Genomic DNA, 17694 nt, shown 5'->3' on the forward strand with positions numbered 1-17694 from the left:
CTGATTGTTTCTAAAATTTCAGGGACTGAAAGCTGATGTGTCCTTTAGCAGTTCATTTTGTTTAGCTTTTTTCCAGCTCATTATAGTTTTCTGCAGCCATCTACATACAACCCATAGCTTCTTCCTCTTTTTACTTTCGCTTTAAAAATGAGGCATAAAAATTTTGGCTTAAACTTAAGAACTGTAACTGTACTTCAGTAATATTTGCTAAACTTGCAATTTCCAGGAATTATAATTTCTGACAAGCATATTTGGAACGAACAATATAGGTATTTCTAAATAGTGCTTTTCAGAAGCACCCATCCTACACAGCCATGTTAAAATGAGCTGGGCTTGTCCAAACTGCCACACAACGTGCAGTGGTGAAGCACATGTTGCAAGATAAATGTAATTTAATTTCCTTTCTGGATTTTGGCAGTGACTGATGTATAGAAGTTTGTGTTGCACCCCACGTTTGTGCCAGATGTTGCTTATAAAAAAAACCAACCCATCCCCCCTGTGACTTTAGCTGCAGTCCTGGCACAGAGCGTGGCTGGAGATGCTGCCTCTGGGCTCCAGGTTGGGTTTTTCTCTTGCAGTCAGAGGAACAGACTGAGCCCTGGCTGGGGACCTGGGCACCATCCCTGGCTGCTGCAGCCATTGCAAACTGCCACGTGTTCACTACTCCTATTAGCTAAATTAAAAGTGTGATGGGGAAGTGGCATGTTCTGCAGCCAACCTCCAGCTCCCTCGGTTAAAAACAGGTGTTGAACCTGCATCTTCTCTCCTGTTTCCCATTACTCTGCCGTAAAGAACAAGGCAGGCAATTGCCCTTGTCAAGCCGACCTGTTAGCTGTGATGCCCTTTTTGGCCTGTGCTCCCAGCCACCACCACAGCACATCACCCCTGCCTGTCCCCAGCGATGCTCCTGCCAAGGCGGCAGCCCAACCTCCTGCCTGTACTGCGGGGACCACTGGTGATGCTGTGCCAGCCTGCTCCTGGGTGGGACGGAGGTGTGGTGGGACAGGTACCTGCCACTAGTCCCGAACCTGCCCAGCTCTTCTGTCCTTTTTTTTAATCTCATAGTGGAAATACACAGCGCTCTTTGAAAGCTCAGTCTTTCACTGGCACTCCTCTTTCTTCTTGCACTTTTTCAAAATGTACTTTTTGTCTGGAGCATTGGATCATTTTTCTTCGGAGCACTCACTCATCACGAACAGGAGCTGCTTCAGCACTACAGGGCTATTGGGTGCATGGAGGGGAGAAAAGAGATGAACCGTATCTTCTTAGCTCTTTGTATATCCTTCTGAAAAGGAAGGAAATTTCTTTCAAAAGTTATTTTAGTTAGCCATGTGATGGCAATGTTTGCAGACAACCTCAAAGCTTTGCTCTGCAATGCTCTCCATTGCAGTGACTCCCTGGAGGAGGCTCAGTCCTGGGCTGGTTGGTCTATTAGACTGGTTGGTCTATTAGACCTGCATAGTCAGGAAGAGAGGTAGGCCCGGGGAGACCACAACCCTGAGACTGAGTGGTCCGCCCAAGAACTGGAGATACCCACTGCAGTGGTGCTCTGTCTGTGGCTGAAACATCCCTTTCTCCTGGGCATGACCTTCACCAGTAAAGGGACCATGCTGGCCAGAATGCAGTACAGCACTGCTGTCACCTGGGCTGCTTCTGCAACCCCTGGGGCTCCTCTCCTGCCTGAGGAAGCCTTGCTCTCAAGTACACAAGCTATACAAAGGACTAACCCAGAAGAGGACAGCTTTTTTAGATACACTCAAAACATCAGAACTTAGCTCCGGTTTGTTTGTCCCCTGCAAGGGATGAAGCAGTGGATTGGTGCTGTAACAACATACAGTGTTGCTGGGAGCCGCTCACTCAGCTCGCAGCAGTGCCAGCACTGCCCATGTTTTCCAGATGCTGCATGCAATCTAAATACTGCATGAATGCCCTGGTTTTTCTGGGATCAGATGAAGCAGTTAGATGTCAGTATATGTGCGCATGTTGCAAATGCATGGCCGTCTGCTCAGAGTGCAGTAGTAGCTGATTTGGTGTCCACCAGCGATTCTGAGCAAGCTGCCATTAGCGGGTGAACAAAGCGGTTTTGACTTGTTTACTGAAGGGGCAATTAATAAGCCCCCAGACGCTGGGATTTTATTTTTCCTGCAAAGTAAGCCTTGTGACTGTAAATGCAGCCTGCATACAAGTGAAACATTTTTTTCTTAGCAGACTGAAAAGAGCTCTACTTCTTGAGCCAGAAAAGCAAAACTGATCCTTTTGTCTTCAGTCATTAACTTATATTGACAAGTCACACAGCAGCAGCTTTTTGGCTTGAAACCTCACTTAGAGCATGCTTATGCACAGCAATAAAAGTTAGATGGAAGTATATGAAAGCTCACATTGCACAGTACAGGATTTTCTAAAAATCTCCCCTGGGTACAAACCTGCCCTGTAGCCGTAGAAATCCCAGATGGGGAGCATCTCATGTGTGTCAGCTGCACAGCCACCCAATCATGTTCAACCCAAAACACAGCTGAGAGTGCTCTCCTGCTTGTTTTTATGCAAGGAAACTGCAGCACCTTCACTTTCTCGTGTAAAGATGAGTACTTTCAGCGAGGATGCCCAAGCTGGGTGTGCTCTGCCTCAAGAAATTGAAACCTAATCTTTTATGGAGGGTCCTGGGGCTTCTGAACAGTGGAAGACAGTGGTCTGCAGGTAAAAATACAATCAAAACCACACATAAAAATGCTGCTGTATCATTTGAAACCAAGAAACAATTTTTGTGCTGATATAAACTGGTTCAGGTGCATTAATTGCAGTGGAGCCGAGCCATTTTGCATTAGCAGAATTTTTCTCAAAGTTAAAACCAACATAATATTACGTAGTAATGCATAAACTATCATGTTTGAAGTGTTAATATGTGTTACTATACAAAAACTAAGTGCTCTTTAGCTGTCTGCTTTAATATAACTAAAATATGTTTTAATTGGTTTGCTAACCATAGAATGTCTCTGAGCTGCTGCATCTGTTGCATTGATCTCTGAGTGTAACAGGAGCAACTGTTCTGTGGTTGAAGAAGACGGGACATAATCAAGATACAAACCACCAGGCTTTGCCCTCCTGATGCCTCTGGGTGTGTCTCAGAACACTGGATGAAGAGCAGCTCCCTTTCCCTCCTGGCACTGGAGAAGCAGTGCCAGGCTCTCCGCCTCCACACCCGCTGCAGCCTGCACAAGGTAAGCGCTTTGCGCAGCTCTGGCCAGGCAGGCCGGGAGCTGGGGACCTCTGACTGCTGGCCCCATGCACATCATCCAAACAGGAGCATTTCACGTGAAATTGAGGTTTAACAAGGCCAAGTGCCAGGTCCTGCACTTTGGTCACAACAACCCCATGCAGCGCTACAGCCTTGGGGAGGAGTGGCTGGAGAGCTGCCCGGCAGAGAAGGCCCTGGGGGTGCTGGCTGACAGCCGGCTGAGCATGAGCCAGCAGTGTGCCCAGGTGGCCAAGGCGGCCAACAGCATCCTGGCTTGTGTCGAGAATAGTGTGGCCAGCAGGAGCAGGGAGGTGACAGTGCCCCTGTGCTCGGCACTGGTGAGGCCCCACCTTGAGTACTGTGTGCAGTTTTGGGCCCCTCAGTACAAGAAGGACACTGAGGTGCTGGAGCGTGTCCAGAGAAGGGCAATGGAGCTGGTGAAGGGTCTGCAGAACAAGTCTGACGGGCAGTGGCTGAGGGAACTGGGGGTGTTTAGTCTGGAGGAGGCTGAGCGGAGACCTTCTCGCTCTCTACAACTACCTGAAAGGAGGTTGTAGCAAGGTGGGATTTGGTCTCTTCTCCCAAGTGACAGGATGAGAGGAAATGGCCTCAAGCTGCATGAGGGGAGGTTTAGGTTGGATATTAGGAAAAAAATTCTGTACTGAAAGAGTGGTCAGGCATTGGAACAGGCTGCCCAGAGAGGTGGTGGAGTCACCATCCGTGGGGGTGTTCAAAAAATGTGTAGATGTGGTGCTTAGGGACATGATTTAGGAGGCACAGGGGTGTTGGGTTGATGGTTGGACTGGATGATCTTAGAGGTCTTCTCCAGCCTTAATGATTCTAGGATTCTATGAAATCCTCTATCAGAGCCCTGCGTGTGGCAGGCGCTCTCAGCACACTACAGGCTCCCCACAGCACAGGGCAGAGCTGCAGCCTGCCCATCCTCCCCCGGGGAAGTTTCCAAACAGGTCTCTGTAAAGGGGAAGTATTTGTTTGCTCTCTTCTTGGCTCAGCATACACTTTATACTACCTTCCTCCCATGAAAACTGCCCCCTTGTTCTGCTCAGCCAAACAAATTGCTCCTTTGCCTTGACTCATTATTGTTTGAATCACATGCAAATTAGGTTAAATGGCAATGCTGTGCTGCACTCCAGGGACTTCAAAGTTCTCACCAAGGCATGGTCCAGGAGTGCTGAGGGAGAGGCAGCGCCCAGCCCTGGGAATGGTAAGGTGTCCTTGTGGTCTGAGAGCTGGCTGTCAGGCTGCGGCTTCTTGAGAAGACTGCTATTCCTCTAGAGAGACTATTTCTGAATGAACCCTTTAATTGTTTTACCCTGACTCCTTACTGTAAAATTGATTAATCAGTCTTTTTCTAACAACTTCCTAATTCAATGTATCTGTCAATACTGTAATTTTTAAGTTATTATTTGTATTTAAAGTGCTACTGTTAGTGCAGTGTTTCCTAGAATTAAAATCTCACTGAAGTGCTGAGTTTCTTCTCAAGAGCCTGAACAGCCAGGGTTATACTAGGTGCTGCATGTGAGGTTATTCTGACCTGTGTGAGCAGTCAAGGCTATATAATTTTTGTTTCCTGCAGTACGCAGTATAGGTGTATAGATTTGCTAGATATAGCTTATGAAGTTTTGTATATGCTGTACTTTATTCTGTCTCATGATCTACCTTTAAAATAAAATGCTTTGAAAGCAGAGATCTATTAACAAGTTCTAGGCACCAGAACAGCTGTGAAAAATACTTAAAACAATTATGCTATTTGTGAAGACTGCCTTTAGCAGATTTTGTGGTAGTCACATTGCTGCTTTTTCAGAGTTTAGACTTAGCTTGATTTCAGTTTTATTCTGTATCCCATTTTTTAAGATTTTGCTTTCCCCTGCTTTCTAATCGTTTTGCTAATATTTTTAACCAAAGGCTCTTGCTAAAAGCTTTATCTTGCAGTTTATCTGCAGGTGGGTGAAGGTGTCTTTGCCTGAGAAAGGAAAGGAGTAAGCACTTGAGATCCTACTCTCTTTCCCTGTAGCATGAAAGCATTTTTTCCACCAACCTTTAGAACGAAAGCAAAATTTGTCCTCAGGCAAACTCACACTTGGTGCCGCTTCCTAGAAAGCTTTGCTCCTTAAATACTGCTTTTGCTACTTACTACCCAGCTGAAAGGAGAAGCTCTTTGTCTGGAACCAAAGCGAAGGTGAGATAGCAGTGCAGGAGGGGTGGCAGCAGTGCTGGCATCCCTGCCCGGAGCTCTCCCGGCTGCAAACAGCCACGCGTTTGCCAGCCCGGTGCTCCGTGTTGTCCCGGCAGGGAGCAGCTTCTCCCTCTCCAGCTGCTCCTTGGGGCTGGGCTGGGGTACTCCCTAATACCCAGAGCGTGGGCTTAGCAGAAGTTATGAGCTGTGATTGAATAAATGACACAGTGTTCTCACCTCATAGGAAGTTAATAACAAAAGTGACTTAAAGTTTGTGAATTTGACTTCGAAGGCATTTTTCCCTGGTCTTGACTGTGCTGTCCCCTTGACTACAGTAGCTTTCGTATCGATGAGGACGCAGTCATAACTGAACCTTGCCTTCTTGAAAGGGGTTTTTCATTGAAAACAGAAGAAACTTGTAAAACCCTAGAAGCAGAAATGCTCTGTGTCTGCAGGACTGGCTCAGAAGTCCTCCAGCATGCCTGCCATGATGCGTGGGATACGCAGCTCTTTCTCTGCAATTCTAGTACAGTTACCAGAAAAACCGTGCAATGTGTGCAATGAATGGTTCGATTAATTAAATAAACACATTGTCTCCTGACTTCTTAATGAATTCTGAGTATCGCTGTCAGATTGTGGCTGTATTTCTGCTAATGAGTTCATCCTTTGTCAGTCTTGACAGGGGACTTCTGCTTTAGTGATGAGTGAGGAGTCCACGGGACAGGGGTTGGGTAACAGGGAGACAGATGACTTTCAGCAAGGGCTGTGACAAAGCAGTGACAGGCAAGTTGCACTTTCCCAGCCTCTGGTACTGCCATGGGTTTGGGTAACCGGCAGCTGGCATGTTATGGCAGACGCCTTCAGGTGTTGCTATTACTTCAAACTCCTCCACAGGTTTTTGCTCACACAAGTTTTCATCTCGCTTGGTAACTCTGATCAATAGCTTGTGCGCATAAGAGATTTCGTCGAGTTCAAGTCTCTACTCACCATATAGGCTGTAAAGAAATAGCATGCTATATTCACCTATTACAGCAACAATATAAAAATAGCTATGCAATGATCTTTTACTAATTTTTTTTTTCTTTTGACTTTCCAGGCTGTGAACCAGACAGATGGCTGTTTGCTGTATAATGGTGTCCTAGAAAAGTATTATCTTTCCACCGTGTACAGCCTTGAGTTCATTTTAGGCTTCATTGGAAACACCATTGTTGTGTTCGGCTATATTTTCTGCCTGAAAAACTGGAAAAGTGGCAACATCTACCTGTTCAATTTATCATTATCAGATTTATTATTTCTGTGTACTCTTCCAATGCTCGTGAACAGCTACTCCAGAGGTCAATGGACAAATGAGAGCATCTTGTGCCACAGCAACAGATTTCTGTTGCATGCAAACTTGTATAGCAGCATCCTTTTCCTCACTGTTATCAGTATTGACAGGTACATGCTCATAAAATGTCCTTTCAGAGAACACGTTTTACAGAAGAGAAAAACGGCCCTTATTGTGTCTGCTGCCATATGGATCGGGGTGATACTGGAACTGCTGCCATTGATGTATTTCCTGGCCCCTGTAACGCCTGACAATAATTACAAGTGTCTTGATTATGCAAGCTCTGGAGACCCCATGAAAAACCTGATCTACAGCATGTTTCTGACTGTCTTTGGATTCCTTATCCCTCTCGTCATCATGTGCTGCTTCTATGTGAAGATGGTCCTTTTTCTTAAAAACAGGAGTGAGCAACTCAGTTCCCTCCTGACGCTTGAAAAACCTTTTACTTTAGTTGTCCTCACAGTGGTTATCTTCTCATTGCTCTTTACTCCCTATCACATAATGCGCAATGTCCGACTTGCTTCCCGAATACCAGCCTTGAACATATCTGAGTGCACGCAGGGCATCATCAACACCATTTACATCATCACGAGACCCATTGCATTTTTCAATAGTGCCATTAATCCTGTTTTTTATTTCTTAATGGGTGATCACTTCAGAGAGATGCTGATGGCAAAAATAAGGCAGCTCTTGAGCAGGGTGACAAACACCAACAAATGAATGAATAAGGAGACCTCTCGTAGTGGGAGATGGGGAGAGGAAAATCTCTTAGGGAGAACATTCACCAACATAGAGTGCCATTTTTTTAGATAACTCTATTTGTGCTATAGAATATGTGAAAGCTGATTGTCCTGTAAATGCACTTATTGTACAGGAGAGCTCCTTCTGCTAATCTGACTCCAGCAAACCAGAAGTGATGCTCACTCAAAACAGTACATCAGGAAAGAGTGCTCTCACAGCAGGACACACTATGGCCTGTTAATATTGTAAACAAAAGATCATCATGGTAGTTCTTAGAGGGAAAATACACTGTTCACAGGCAGCTTCTTTGTGAGCCATAACTTGATGCTGGGCTGGACTGGACCTCGGTTTGGCTAAAATGTGCCAGGGGCACTAATTCACATGGTCAACACAGTTTGGTGATCAAGGCTGAGTCTTCTTTGAGGGAGTGTGTGCAAACTCTACACCTCCTGGGAGGTTTACCTTTCAGAATAACTCAGACAATTTGCATTTTCAGCTGATTTAGTGAGGGTTGGCATCTCGGATGTGGCAAAAAAGGAGGGTATGCAAATGGAATGTTTCGTCGTCATTGCCAGAAGGGAGGCAGTGGCTACGTTGCTATTTTTGTTTGTCATGAGTGCGAGGAGTGCAGAAAGCTGTAACATTTGGCTGCAGGTCTTACAAGCATTTCATGGAAGCACTGCTTCCACAGTGAAGATTGTGTGTGTGTGTTTGTGTGTGCGTAAACATGGTCTTTCATACTTTGATATTAAAGCTGGATTCAGCTTGCAGAAGTAAAAATAAGAAAATCTCTTGGTTCAGTTCTTGACTGAGATTTGCCTTCGTACGTCACCAGGACAGCTATGCAAGCTTACGCTGGCATTTTTGCTGTTCCCTTTCAAAGTATAGCTTTACTTAACTTTAATGTAATTATCTATGAGTGCGAGCAGAATGTCTAGCTTGAAGCCATATTTGGACCTCACAGTTAGAACTTCATTAACAGTTCCAATAATGAAACAGGAGCCAATGATGAGCCAGTTCTCTACCTAACATCCCTGCAGAGTCATTGTAGCAGCAGAACTTACTCTCCAATTGACTGACCTGACATCAAATATGAAGGGTGAAGAGGCTGGTGCTGTAATATGCTTGTACGAGCTTGGGCTTGGGAAGGACCTGCTGAGAGCACTGGGGTGTGCCGGATGGATCATGGGCACCAGTGTGGGCAGGGTGCGGGCTGCCCCCTCCTCTGCCTGAGTTCCAGCAGGTGCTGGAGGAGCCCCCAGTGAAGCACAAGGTGCGCGCTGCTCAGGGGCTTGCTGTTCCCCACGGTGTGGAGAAAGGACTGCTGGTCATGACTCATCAGAGATAACTTTAGTTCTGCTTTCTGATGTGTTGTTCATCTGCAGTATGCTTAAATGTTTCACTGATGCCTGCCTGATAATAAACTGTACATCCTCCTTTGTGTTGTGTATTTTTCTTTTGTATGCTATTCTCTTTAATGTCCATGAAGCCACTCTATCTGCCTTTTTCCTGTTAACAGTAAGACCCTAAAAGTCTGTGAGCAAAAGTACTAATTTGTCTCATTTTGAGGGATAAAGTAGCTGCTTTTCTCTGTATCTTGCACAAATACAAGTGCCAGTGTTCCCCTGGGTAGAGGGTGGCCAAGACATGTCTGGGTGCTAGGCCCAGCCACCCTCTGGGCACTGGCGGCGATCACCCTGAGCTCTGGGTGATGCTGCTGCTGCTCCTGGTGATGCTGCGGGAAGGATTTTGCTGTCACATCACACAAATGTCTCCTGCACCGCTCCCAAAGAAGTTTGCTGTGGGAGGGTGGTCCCTTTCCCCCCAGCAATGCTGCTGGCTAAAGCCACTGCGCTCTGGCTCAGTGGCAGCGGTTCCCATGCTGGAACAACACAGCTTTGAGGGGGCTGGAAACAGCAGGCAGGCTGTACCTGTGGGGAGAAGGGTGGCCAGAGAGCGCTAAGCAAAATTTTGACCAGAGAGAAATGTGCGTAAATCTTTATTTTCTTCCCTCTGTTTGCTTTGTAACAAATCTTTACAAATAAATCACTAAATCACTCTGTCAGTGGTGGAAAAAAGATCTATCATGTGTGTTATGGCAGCATGGCCTGGGATAGATAAGGCTGCACCTGAGCTTCCATTATAAATACCTCCTGCTGTTTAAGGACCATTGTACATAACACCAAGAGGCAATAATTCATCTGAATGTGACATTGCGTGTGTTCAGCCCAATACAAAAGAAGCTAAGAGCAGATTTTCCAAAAGTGAGGCGAATATACCTTTTTAAAGTGGGAGCCTAACACATTAAAGAGGAATTTTACGCACCATACAGCAACGACTGTTAAGCTGAAACACCTTTAGTAGACTTACCTTTGTCTTTTGCAGTGGCCAGAACAGGACTTTTCAAATAAATTTTTATTTTCTAAAACTGTAGCTATTTGGGGCTTTCCTGTATCAACTCAGTGACTTCTTTTTCTTGTGAATAGGCTGTGTGTAGGCTTATGTGGGGCACAAGAGGAGCTGGTGGGTTTTGGTTTTTAAAAATATGTATATAATCCCATAGCAGAAATGGAACCGCCACATACACTCTGCCTGGACATGCTGTTTGTAATTAAATTTTTTTTCCCGTATTAGAGATTTGTGATTGTCAGCTCCTACATCTGACTATCTATATTTGCTTTCATTGCTGCCATCCATCCCAGGCTAGAGGAAGAAAGTTAAAAGAGAAATTTTACATTTGCAACACAAATCCACCTTCTGTTTATCCTGATTTTGTATGTGTGTCTCACGTAGGAATGTCCCAAACCAAATACAACGCCTATCGCTCCACAATGCAATTCATTGCACCTTCTGGTCACCTGCTCACCTAGCAGAGTTATTAATGAGATTAGTGTAATAAAGCAGTGAATATTGTTAATGCTGGAATCACAGAATCACAGAATGGTGGGGGTTGGAAGGGACCTCTGGAGATCATCTCATCCAACCCCCTGCTTGAGCAGGCACACCCAGAGCAGGGGCACAGGCAGGGTGTGAATGTCTCCAGGGAAGGGACCCCACAGCCTCTCTGGGCAGCCTGTGCCCCTGCTCTGGCACCTGCACAGGGAAGAAGTTTTTCCTCATGTTCAGGTGGAACTTCCCGTGTTCCGACTTGTGCCCATTGCCCCTTTTCCTGTTGCTGGGCACCACGTAGGCTTCTCCTTGGCAAGAGGTTCACCATGGCTCCTGGTGCCCCCACCCCAGGCCCAGAGGCAATGCCCATTGAGGGCAGTTTGGCACGTGCCCTTCCTTCTCAGTAGTAGTGTTTCACTTCTGGTGACTGCCATCATCTTCACAGGGTACGGAAAAATCCTTTTTCACTTTCTGATGTCATAGATCAGTTTCGTGATACCAGCCATCCCTTTTTTCCTTCCTGTGACAGCTGTACGTGCTGGGTGGTAAGATGTCAGCAACACCCAGTTGTGCAAGCACTGGTTCAGCATCCACAACTCAGCTGCCAATGGGAAAGGGAAGGAACAGGGTTGGTAGGGTCTCGTTCAGGCCCCGTACTAAAGGCAGAGCAGGAAGGAAGGAGAAAGCAGAATACAAATAAACCTCCGCCTGCTAGTTACTTTCCAGAAAACAGCTTGTGCAATACTCAGCTCACGTAATGCCGACAGCTCAGCCTCTCCCAGAAGCTGTGTGTGCAGAAGGGCAGATGAAGACATACAGCTTCCCTGAGAGCATCCACGCTGGTAATTTCACAGAATCACAGCATCACAGGTTGGAAGGGGCCTCAGAGATCGTCTAGTCCAACCTTTCTAGGAAGAGCACAGTCTAGACAAGGTGGCCCAGCACCCCGTCCAGCCAAATCTTGAAAGTGCCCAACGTGGCCAAGTCAACCACTTCCCTGGGGAGATTATTCCAATGGGTGACTGTCCTCACTGTGAAAAATTTTCCTCTTGCGTCCAATTGGAATCTCCCTGAGAGCAACTTGTGTCTGTTCCCCCTTGTCCTCTCCATGGGACTCCGTGGAAAAAGGGAGTCTCCATCTGCTTTGTAGCTACCCCTTAAGTAGTGGTTGTACATGGTGATGAGATCCCCTCTGAGCCTCCTTTTCTCAAGGCTGAACAAACTCAGGTCTCCCAGCCTATCCCCTCGTATGGCAGCTTCCCAGTCCTCTGATCATCTTGGTGGCCCTTCTCTGCACCCCTTCCAGCCTGTCCACATCCTTTTTGTATAGCGGGGACCAGAACTGTACACAGTACTCCAGGCGTGGCCTGACAAGCGCTGAGTAGAGTGGGATAATGACTTCTTTCTCTCTGCTGGTGATGCCCTTTTTGATGCAACCCAGCATCCCGTTGGCCTTCTTGGCCGCAGCAGCACACTGTTTGCTCATGTTGGGCTTCCTGTCCCCCAGCACCCCCAGGTCCCTTTCCACAGAGCTGCTCTCCAGCCAGGTGGATCACAGTCTGTGCTGCACTCCCAGGTTATGTTTTCCCAGGTGCATGACCTTGCAGTTCTCCTTGTTGACCTTCATAAGGTTCCTGTTGGCCCACTCTTCCAGCCTATCCAGATCTTCCTGCAGAGTAGCTCTCCCTTCCAGAGAAGGGGTCTACTTCCCCACTCAATTTGGTGTCATCCACAAACCATCAGGCTATACTTGATCACATTATCCAGGTCACTTATGAAGACGTTGAATAACATTTGGCCCAATATCAATCCCTGGGGGACCCCACTTGTAACAGGTCACCACTTGGAAAAGGAGCTATTTATCACCACCCTTTGGGTGTGGCCTGTCAGCCAACTCCCCACCCACGGCACAGACCAATGTCTAGGCCATAATGCATTAATTTCTCCAGGAGGAGGCTGTGGGGAACAGTACCAAAAGCCTTGGAGAAGTCCAGGTAGACAATGTCCACCACCTGCCCCAAGTCAACCAGGCAAGTCACTTTGTTGTAGAAGGCTACCAGGGTTGTGAAGCATGACAATTTGAAAGTATCTATTTAATTGTCTAGACTGGGCTCTTCCTAGAAAGGTTGGACTAGATGATCCCTGAGGTCCCTTTCAACCTGTGATTCTGTGAATTAGGCCTGTATGAATCTGAAACTGTAAGCCTGCTTTTAATGGTATTAGAAGACGCATCTCTGCCCCTTCAGAGAGCACACAGGGTGGCAAGGCTGGTTGGGGGAGCACGGCTGACCCTCCCTGACACTCACCCCAGCTCATTCCAGCCCATGGGTGGGCACGGGATGCTCCAAGGCAGACACAGCTGCCACAGCCGAGGCATGAGGACATGGTCCTATCACAGAATTATCAAAGGTCTTGGTTTCCTATCAAAACACATCGGCAACAATTGTGTAACTGCCAGGGAGGTAACTGGGCTCTTCATATAAATCTGAAAGAAACTTACGGTTTTGCTTTTGGGTTTTTTTTTTAGCACAGAAAACAGTCACGCAGAAGCTCAAGTTGCTTTGATGTGTGGAAGGTCGCTGTTAAGATGTTCTCCTCAAGGCTGGGTTTGCTGGAAGAGGAGGCACTGCCAGCCCAACAACATCCAGGTGTCTCTGCCCTGCTCCTGTCGGGGTCTGGCCAGGGTGTGGCTCCGCTGTCCTGCCCAGGCTGGGACCAGGCCAGTCCAAGCCCCATGACAGGGCTGGAGCCGTGGGCACACTGGATGCCACTGCCCTCACCCCACCAGAGATGCATCTGTACAGCACGTGGCATCCCACATCTGGGTGATCAATGGCCAGGAGGTGATATTTTCTTCATAAGCAATGTGTACTGACAGTTCTTATGGATTAATATGTTCAATTATTTGTTTTGCTGTGTCTATTGAGGTGTGCAGAGTCATCTGCTCCTTATTAAGTACATTGAGTCACTAAGGATACCTCTGTGTGTACACACGGGTGTCGCATTTACCCACACATTTATTCTCGTTGGCTTGGCACCCAGCAAGTAATCATCATCTCTAAATATTTGCTCTTTCTGTTAATACAAAATATATATCTATCATAAAGAAGGCGCAAAGTTAGAAACTAGTGCCTGTGCATCCAAGAGCCCTTCACCACTTAATAGAACTCCCATACATTATATCAACTGGTTTTTGTAATAGTGATGCTAGTATTTCTCTAGTATGTGTACTGCTCATACCATGGCACATGAAATCTTAAGAGACAGAGTCTAGCTAGTTAGAAAGTTGGTTATTAATTAATTTAGCTGAAATTCTGAGGGACTGCAATGGTTTTAACAAGCAGGAACAGGCTAGAAGCTGTTAAGCTCTTTTTTGTTTCCAAGCAATTAAACAGCAAGAAGAATACTAAAAAATCACATCAACAATTTCCCATGGAATGGTAGCATCAAGCTTCTAACAGGGATGCAGGAGCAAGCACTGCTGCTCCAGCAGAGGGTCTGAGGGCTATGGGGCAAGTGGGGCCAGGCTCAGCTGGGCGTAGGCTTGGTGCCTCGCATTTCCCCTCTGAACCCAGGTCCTGCAGCACAACTGTAAACCTGCTTTCAGTTCCCACAAATAATCAGGATTTGGAGCCACAGGCAGAGAAACAAGAAATATTTGCATGCCCTGACTAGGCAAATAACACCCTGAGTGCTCACTTCCTTCCCAAAGAGGGGGAAAAGCCCTGGAGCTGGCACCTTCCTTGGCCACACTCAGCACCTTTCCACTCTTCACCTGCACAGCTGGTTTGTCAAGGGTTGAGCTGGGCCCTGCCTTTTAAAGAACCCCCAAAGGTGGATCTGTCACGTGCAACCTCGTGTCCAGCTGAAAGGCAGTTGGCTCAGCTATAACAGAATCAGCAGCAGGTAATATTTGACTTTACTAACAGTGTGCTGAAATTTCTGAAACCATTTTGAGACTCAGAAATCCCAATGCTTTTGAAAACTGTCTTTCACAGTACTACCTATTATACAGGTTTGCAGCACTTACAGAGCCAGGCAGTATGTAAAACCAACATAATCTGAGGTTTCTCATGGCAGATATTCTTTCTTATTTCACATATTTTTGCCAAAATTCCACACTGGTGACACTTGGTTTGCACCTGGTATTGTCATTTTCAATGTTTCCTTCTTTTTAATGTCTTCACTGCAGATGCTGTACTCCAGCGGTTGGACTTGTGGGCCTCCTAAGATGCAGGAAGAGGAACTTAGATTTTATTGACTATTTCTTCTAAGACCCGCTCATATTAAATTGTAGATATCACAGAATCACAGAATCACAGGTTGGAAGGGGCCAGATTTGTCAAGCACGCCCTGCCCTTAGTGAAGCCATGTTGGCTTTGCCCAATCACATGCTTCATTTGACTTGTGATGGCCCTCAGGAGGATTCGTTCCATAACTTTCCCAGGGACTGAAGTAAGGCTGATGGGCCTGTAATTACCCAGATCCTCTCCCAAGCCTTTCTTGTAGATAGGGGTAACATTTGCCTTCCTCCAGTCCTCTGGGACATCCCCTGTTCTCCAGAACTTCTTGAAGATTATGGAGAGTGGCCTTGCAATGACATCAGCAAGCTCTCTCAACATCCTTGGGTGGATGTCATCAGGGCCCATCGATTTGTAGGGGTCAAGCTCCCATAGTAATTCATGTACTAACTCCACTGATGGTGGTTGGTGTTTGGATCAACCAACAGTCTCATTCCCAAAGCCTGGGACCCAACAGTGCTGGTAAAGACAGAGGTTAAAGTTTTGATGACCTCTGCCTTTTCAGCATCGTTGGTGACTGACTCTCCTATTCTGTTTAACAGTGGGCCTGTGTTTTCCTTCTTTTTCTGCTTGTGGTTGACATACCTGAAGAACCCTTTCTTGTTATTTTTGACATCTATGGCCACTCTGGCAATGCCCTTGTAGCTCTTAGATAATCCTCCACACCTCCATCTCTGGTATGCTTCCCTTTTGGATTTGATTAGACCCAGGAGGTCATGGTTGAGCCAAGATGGCCTCTTGCTCTGCTTACTTCCCTCTCCTTTATAGGGGATAAATTGGCTTTGTGCTTCCGATAGAGAGTTCTTGAAGAACTCCTAGCACTCACTAGCTCCTTTATCTTCCATGGAAGCATCCCATGGAATCCCTCCCAGCTGAGCTCTGAGCGACCTGAAGTTTCCTCTTCTAAAATCCAGAACCCTTGTCTTAGAACTGACTTTCAGCATGCTCCGCAGGGTCCTGAACTCCACAATATTGTGATCACTGCAGCCAAGGCTATCACTAACCGAGATATTACAAAGCAGGTTTTCTCAGTTTGTGAATAGCAGGTCCAGCAGCGCCTCATTCCTGGTTGGCAGATCTAACGTTTGTATGAGGAAGCAGTCCTCTATGCATTCCAGGAACTTGGTGGATGACATGCGACCTGCCGTATTGTTCTTCCAGCAGATGTCTGGGTAGTTGAAGTCACCCATAAGGACCAGGTGAAGCAAAGCCACACCGTAAGAAGGCTTTTGCACATGCAACAAAGCTCAGAGCTTTGCACTTGTTTTTAATTGAGCCAGGTCTAAGAATGAGCCTGTGCCTGAGCTCAAACTTGGTTGCGTAAAACCAACACCCAGGACCCAAGCTCTTCATGCTCTCCTGTGGCTGAAAGGTAGCATTGCAGCAGCTTGTTGCGACTTAGAGCAAAGGCAAAAAGAAAAAAAAAATGCAGTTTACTAATCTCTTAGTAACCCTATTTCTGAGTCTCGTTTTATCCTGATTGTATGATCTTGATTAACATAACAAAATAATTTCAGCCATTTTGATAATTCGAAATCATGACATTTGCAGCTCCTGCATTGTTTAGCCTAAGCTGAATATCATAGCAGCAGCAAGAGCAGCTTAATCCTCTCTGCTATTGCCCCAGCTCTCTTCAGCTCACTGCTCCGATTTCTAATGCTGCTGCAGCAGACCTACTCTTTTCTCGTCTTAGCCTTCATAAAAGCCATTGTGTTTATCTTGGGAGCTCCTAGACAGAACCCAGGTACCTTGGGTGATTTTAAGACCTGTTGGGCTCTGGTCCCTTTCACTTTCTGAGATAATCCTCATTTGTACCTTTGATTTAGTGGCAGTCCCTAAAATCCCCATTAACTTCCATTTTCCCAAACTAATCAGTGAAAATTCTGATCATTACACATTTTACTCTGGTGCTTCTGGTCTTGTAATTAAAAATAGCAAAAATGTGATAAAAAGGATTCCTTACAGAAATTATCTTGAAAATTAATAAAAAGTCTATAGCATCCAGCTAGAAACACTTGGAAGTTTCTTTCCAAAGTGGCTAATATTCAAGAGGACTGTTTTCTAGCCTCCGAAGTTACTCTCTGCAGATGTACCTGTTTTGCTCTCAAAGGGCAGGTCTCAGGGCCTTTGCATGAACTGGTCGTGTCTCTCTTCACAGGCAAAATGCATAATTCTGTAAAAACCATCCTAAGGTAACAGAGCTTCTCCCCCAGCCCTGGGTGTCGTGGTGTTTCCAGCTCGGTGACCCCTCGCAGGCTTTTGGCTTTGTTTTGTATGTCCCAGGTGACATTAAGATAAAAAAGCTGTATGTTAAATTTATGCATGCATGCCCCTCTCTGCTTAATTCTCCTACTCCCGAGTAGTATACAGACAAATTCAAATTAAAAAAGCCCCAAAGCACAAACTCTCTTGAGGGCTGTAATTCACCTAGGCTGGGCTAGGTGGGGCCGAGCTGGGGTGCAGGCATAAGGTATGTGCGATGGGCTGTTGGTGTGGGTCCTCCCCAGAGAGAGCCACGCGATGCCCCATCACCACTGTGTCTGCGGCCATGGACCAAGGCTGATGCTGGCCTGAGCACTCCGGCCGTCCGCCTGTGCCATCCTGTGCCGGCCATCCTGGCCATCTCATGCCCTGCTTGGGATGTGGGCATCAGCACCAGCATGGGCTGGACACGTGCGCAATGGGCTTTGGTTTGGGGCCAGCTGGGATTTTTTTGGTTTCATTTTGTTTTGTCTTCCCTCATTTTGGCTGGGGACAGAAAACTTGGCCTCCAGAAGAACAGGAATTCAGCTGTGAGTCAGACTGAAAACAGTCCAAGTATGTTTTAGTGGTGGTAAGCGATCTAAAAATAAATGTTCCTTGTGATGAGCAGTGCTGGGTACAGCAAGGGGTTGCGTTGCAGCACTGGGCACCCTTGGCTTTCCCCAGAACAGAGGCGTGCTCCAAGCCCAGCCGTCTGCCTTCCCAGTGAAATGTAGAAGCCAAGACATTAGGCTACTTTCAGTTA

The 17694-nt window shown here is 46.6% G+C and overlaps 1 protein-coding gene across 1 annotated transcript; it reads left to right on the plus strand.

Moving 5' to 3' along the window:
* Window positions 1–4348: 4348 nt before the first annotated feature.
* SUCNR1 (succinate receptor 1) lies at window positions 4349–8893 on the plus strand. Its single transcript, XM_064455869.1, has 2 exons — window positions 4349–4457; window positions 6526–8893. Exons 1-2 carry the CDS (start codon window positions 4362–4364, stop codon window positions 7474–7476), a joined length of 1047 nt encoding a protein of 348 aa, XP_064311939.1. The 5' UTR covers window positions 4349–4361; the 3' UTR covers window positions 7477–8893.
* Window positions 8894–17694: the final 8801 nt, after the last annotated feature.

Source organism: Phalacrocorax carbo, chromosome 7 (genome assembly GCF_963921805.1).
Source record: "Phalacrocorax carbo chromosome 7, bPhaCar2.1, whole genome shotgun sequence".
NCBI classification, from domain to species: Eukaryota; Metazoa; Chordata; class Aves; order Suliformes; family Phalacrocoracidae; genus Phalacrocorax; species Phalacrocorax carbo.

What these genes read in the sequence shown, in the direction of transcription:
- SUCNR1 (XM_064455869.1), top strand. Translation starts at nt 4,362, where the DNA reads ATGGCAATGCTGTGCTGCACTCCAGGGACTTCAAAGTTCTCACCAAGG. An exon ending in AGCGCCCAGCCCTGGGAATG is followed by an intron (nt 4,458 to 6,525) that starts GTAAGGTGTCCT and finishes TTGACTTTCCAG; the next exon opens with GCTGTGAACCAGACAGATGG.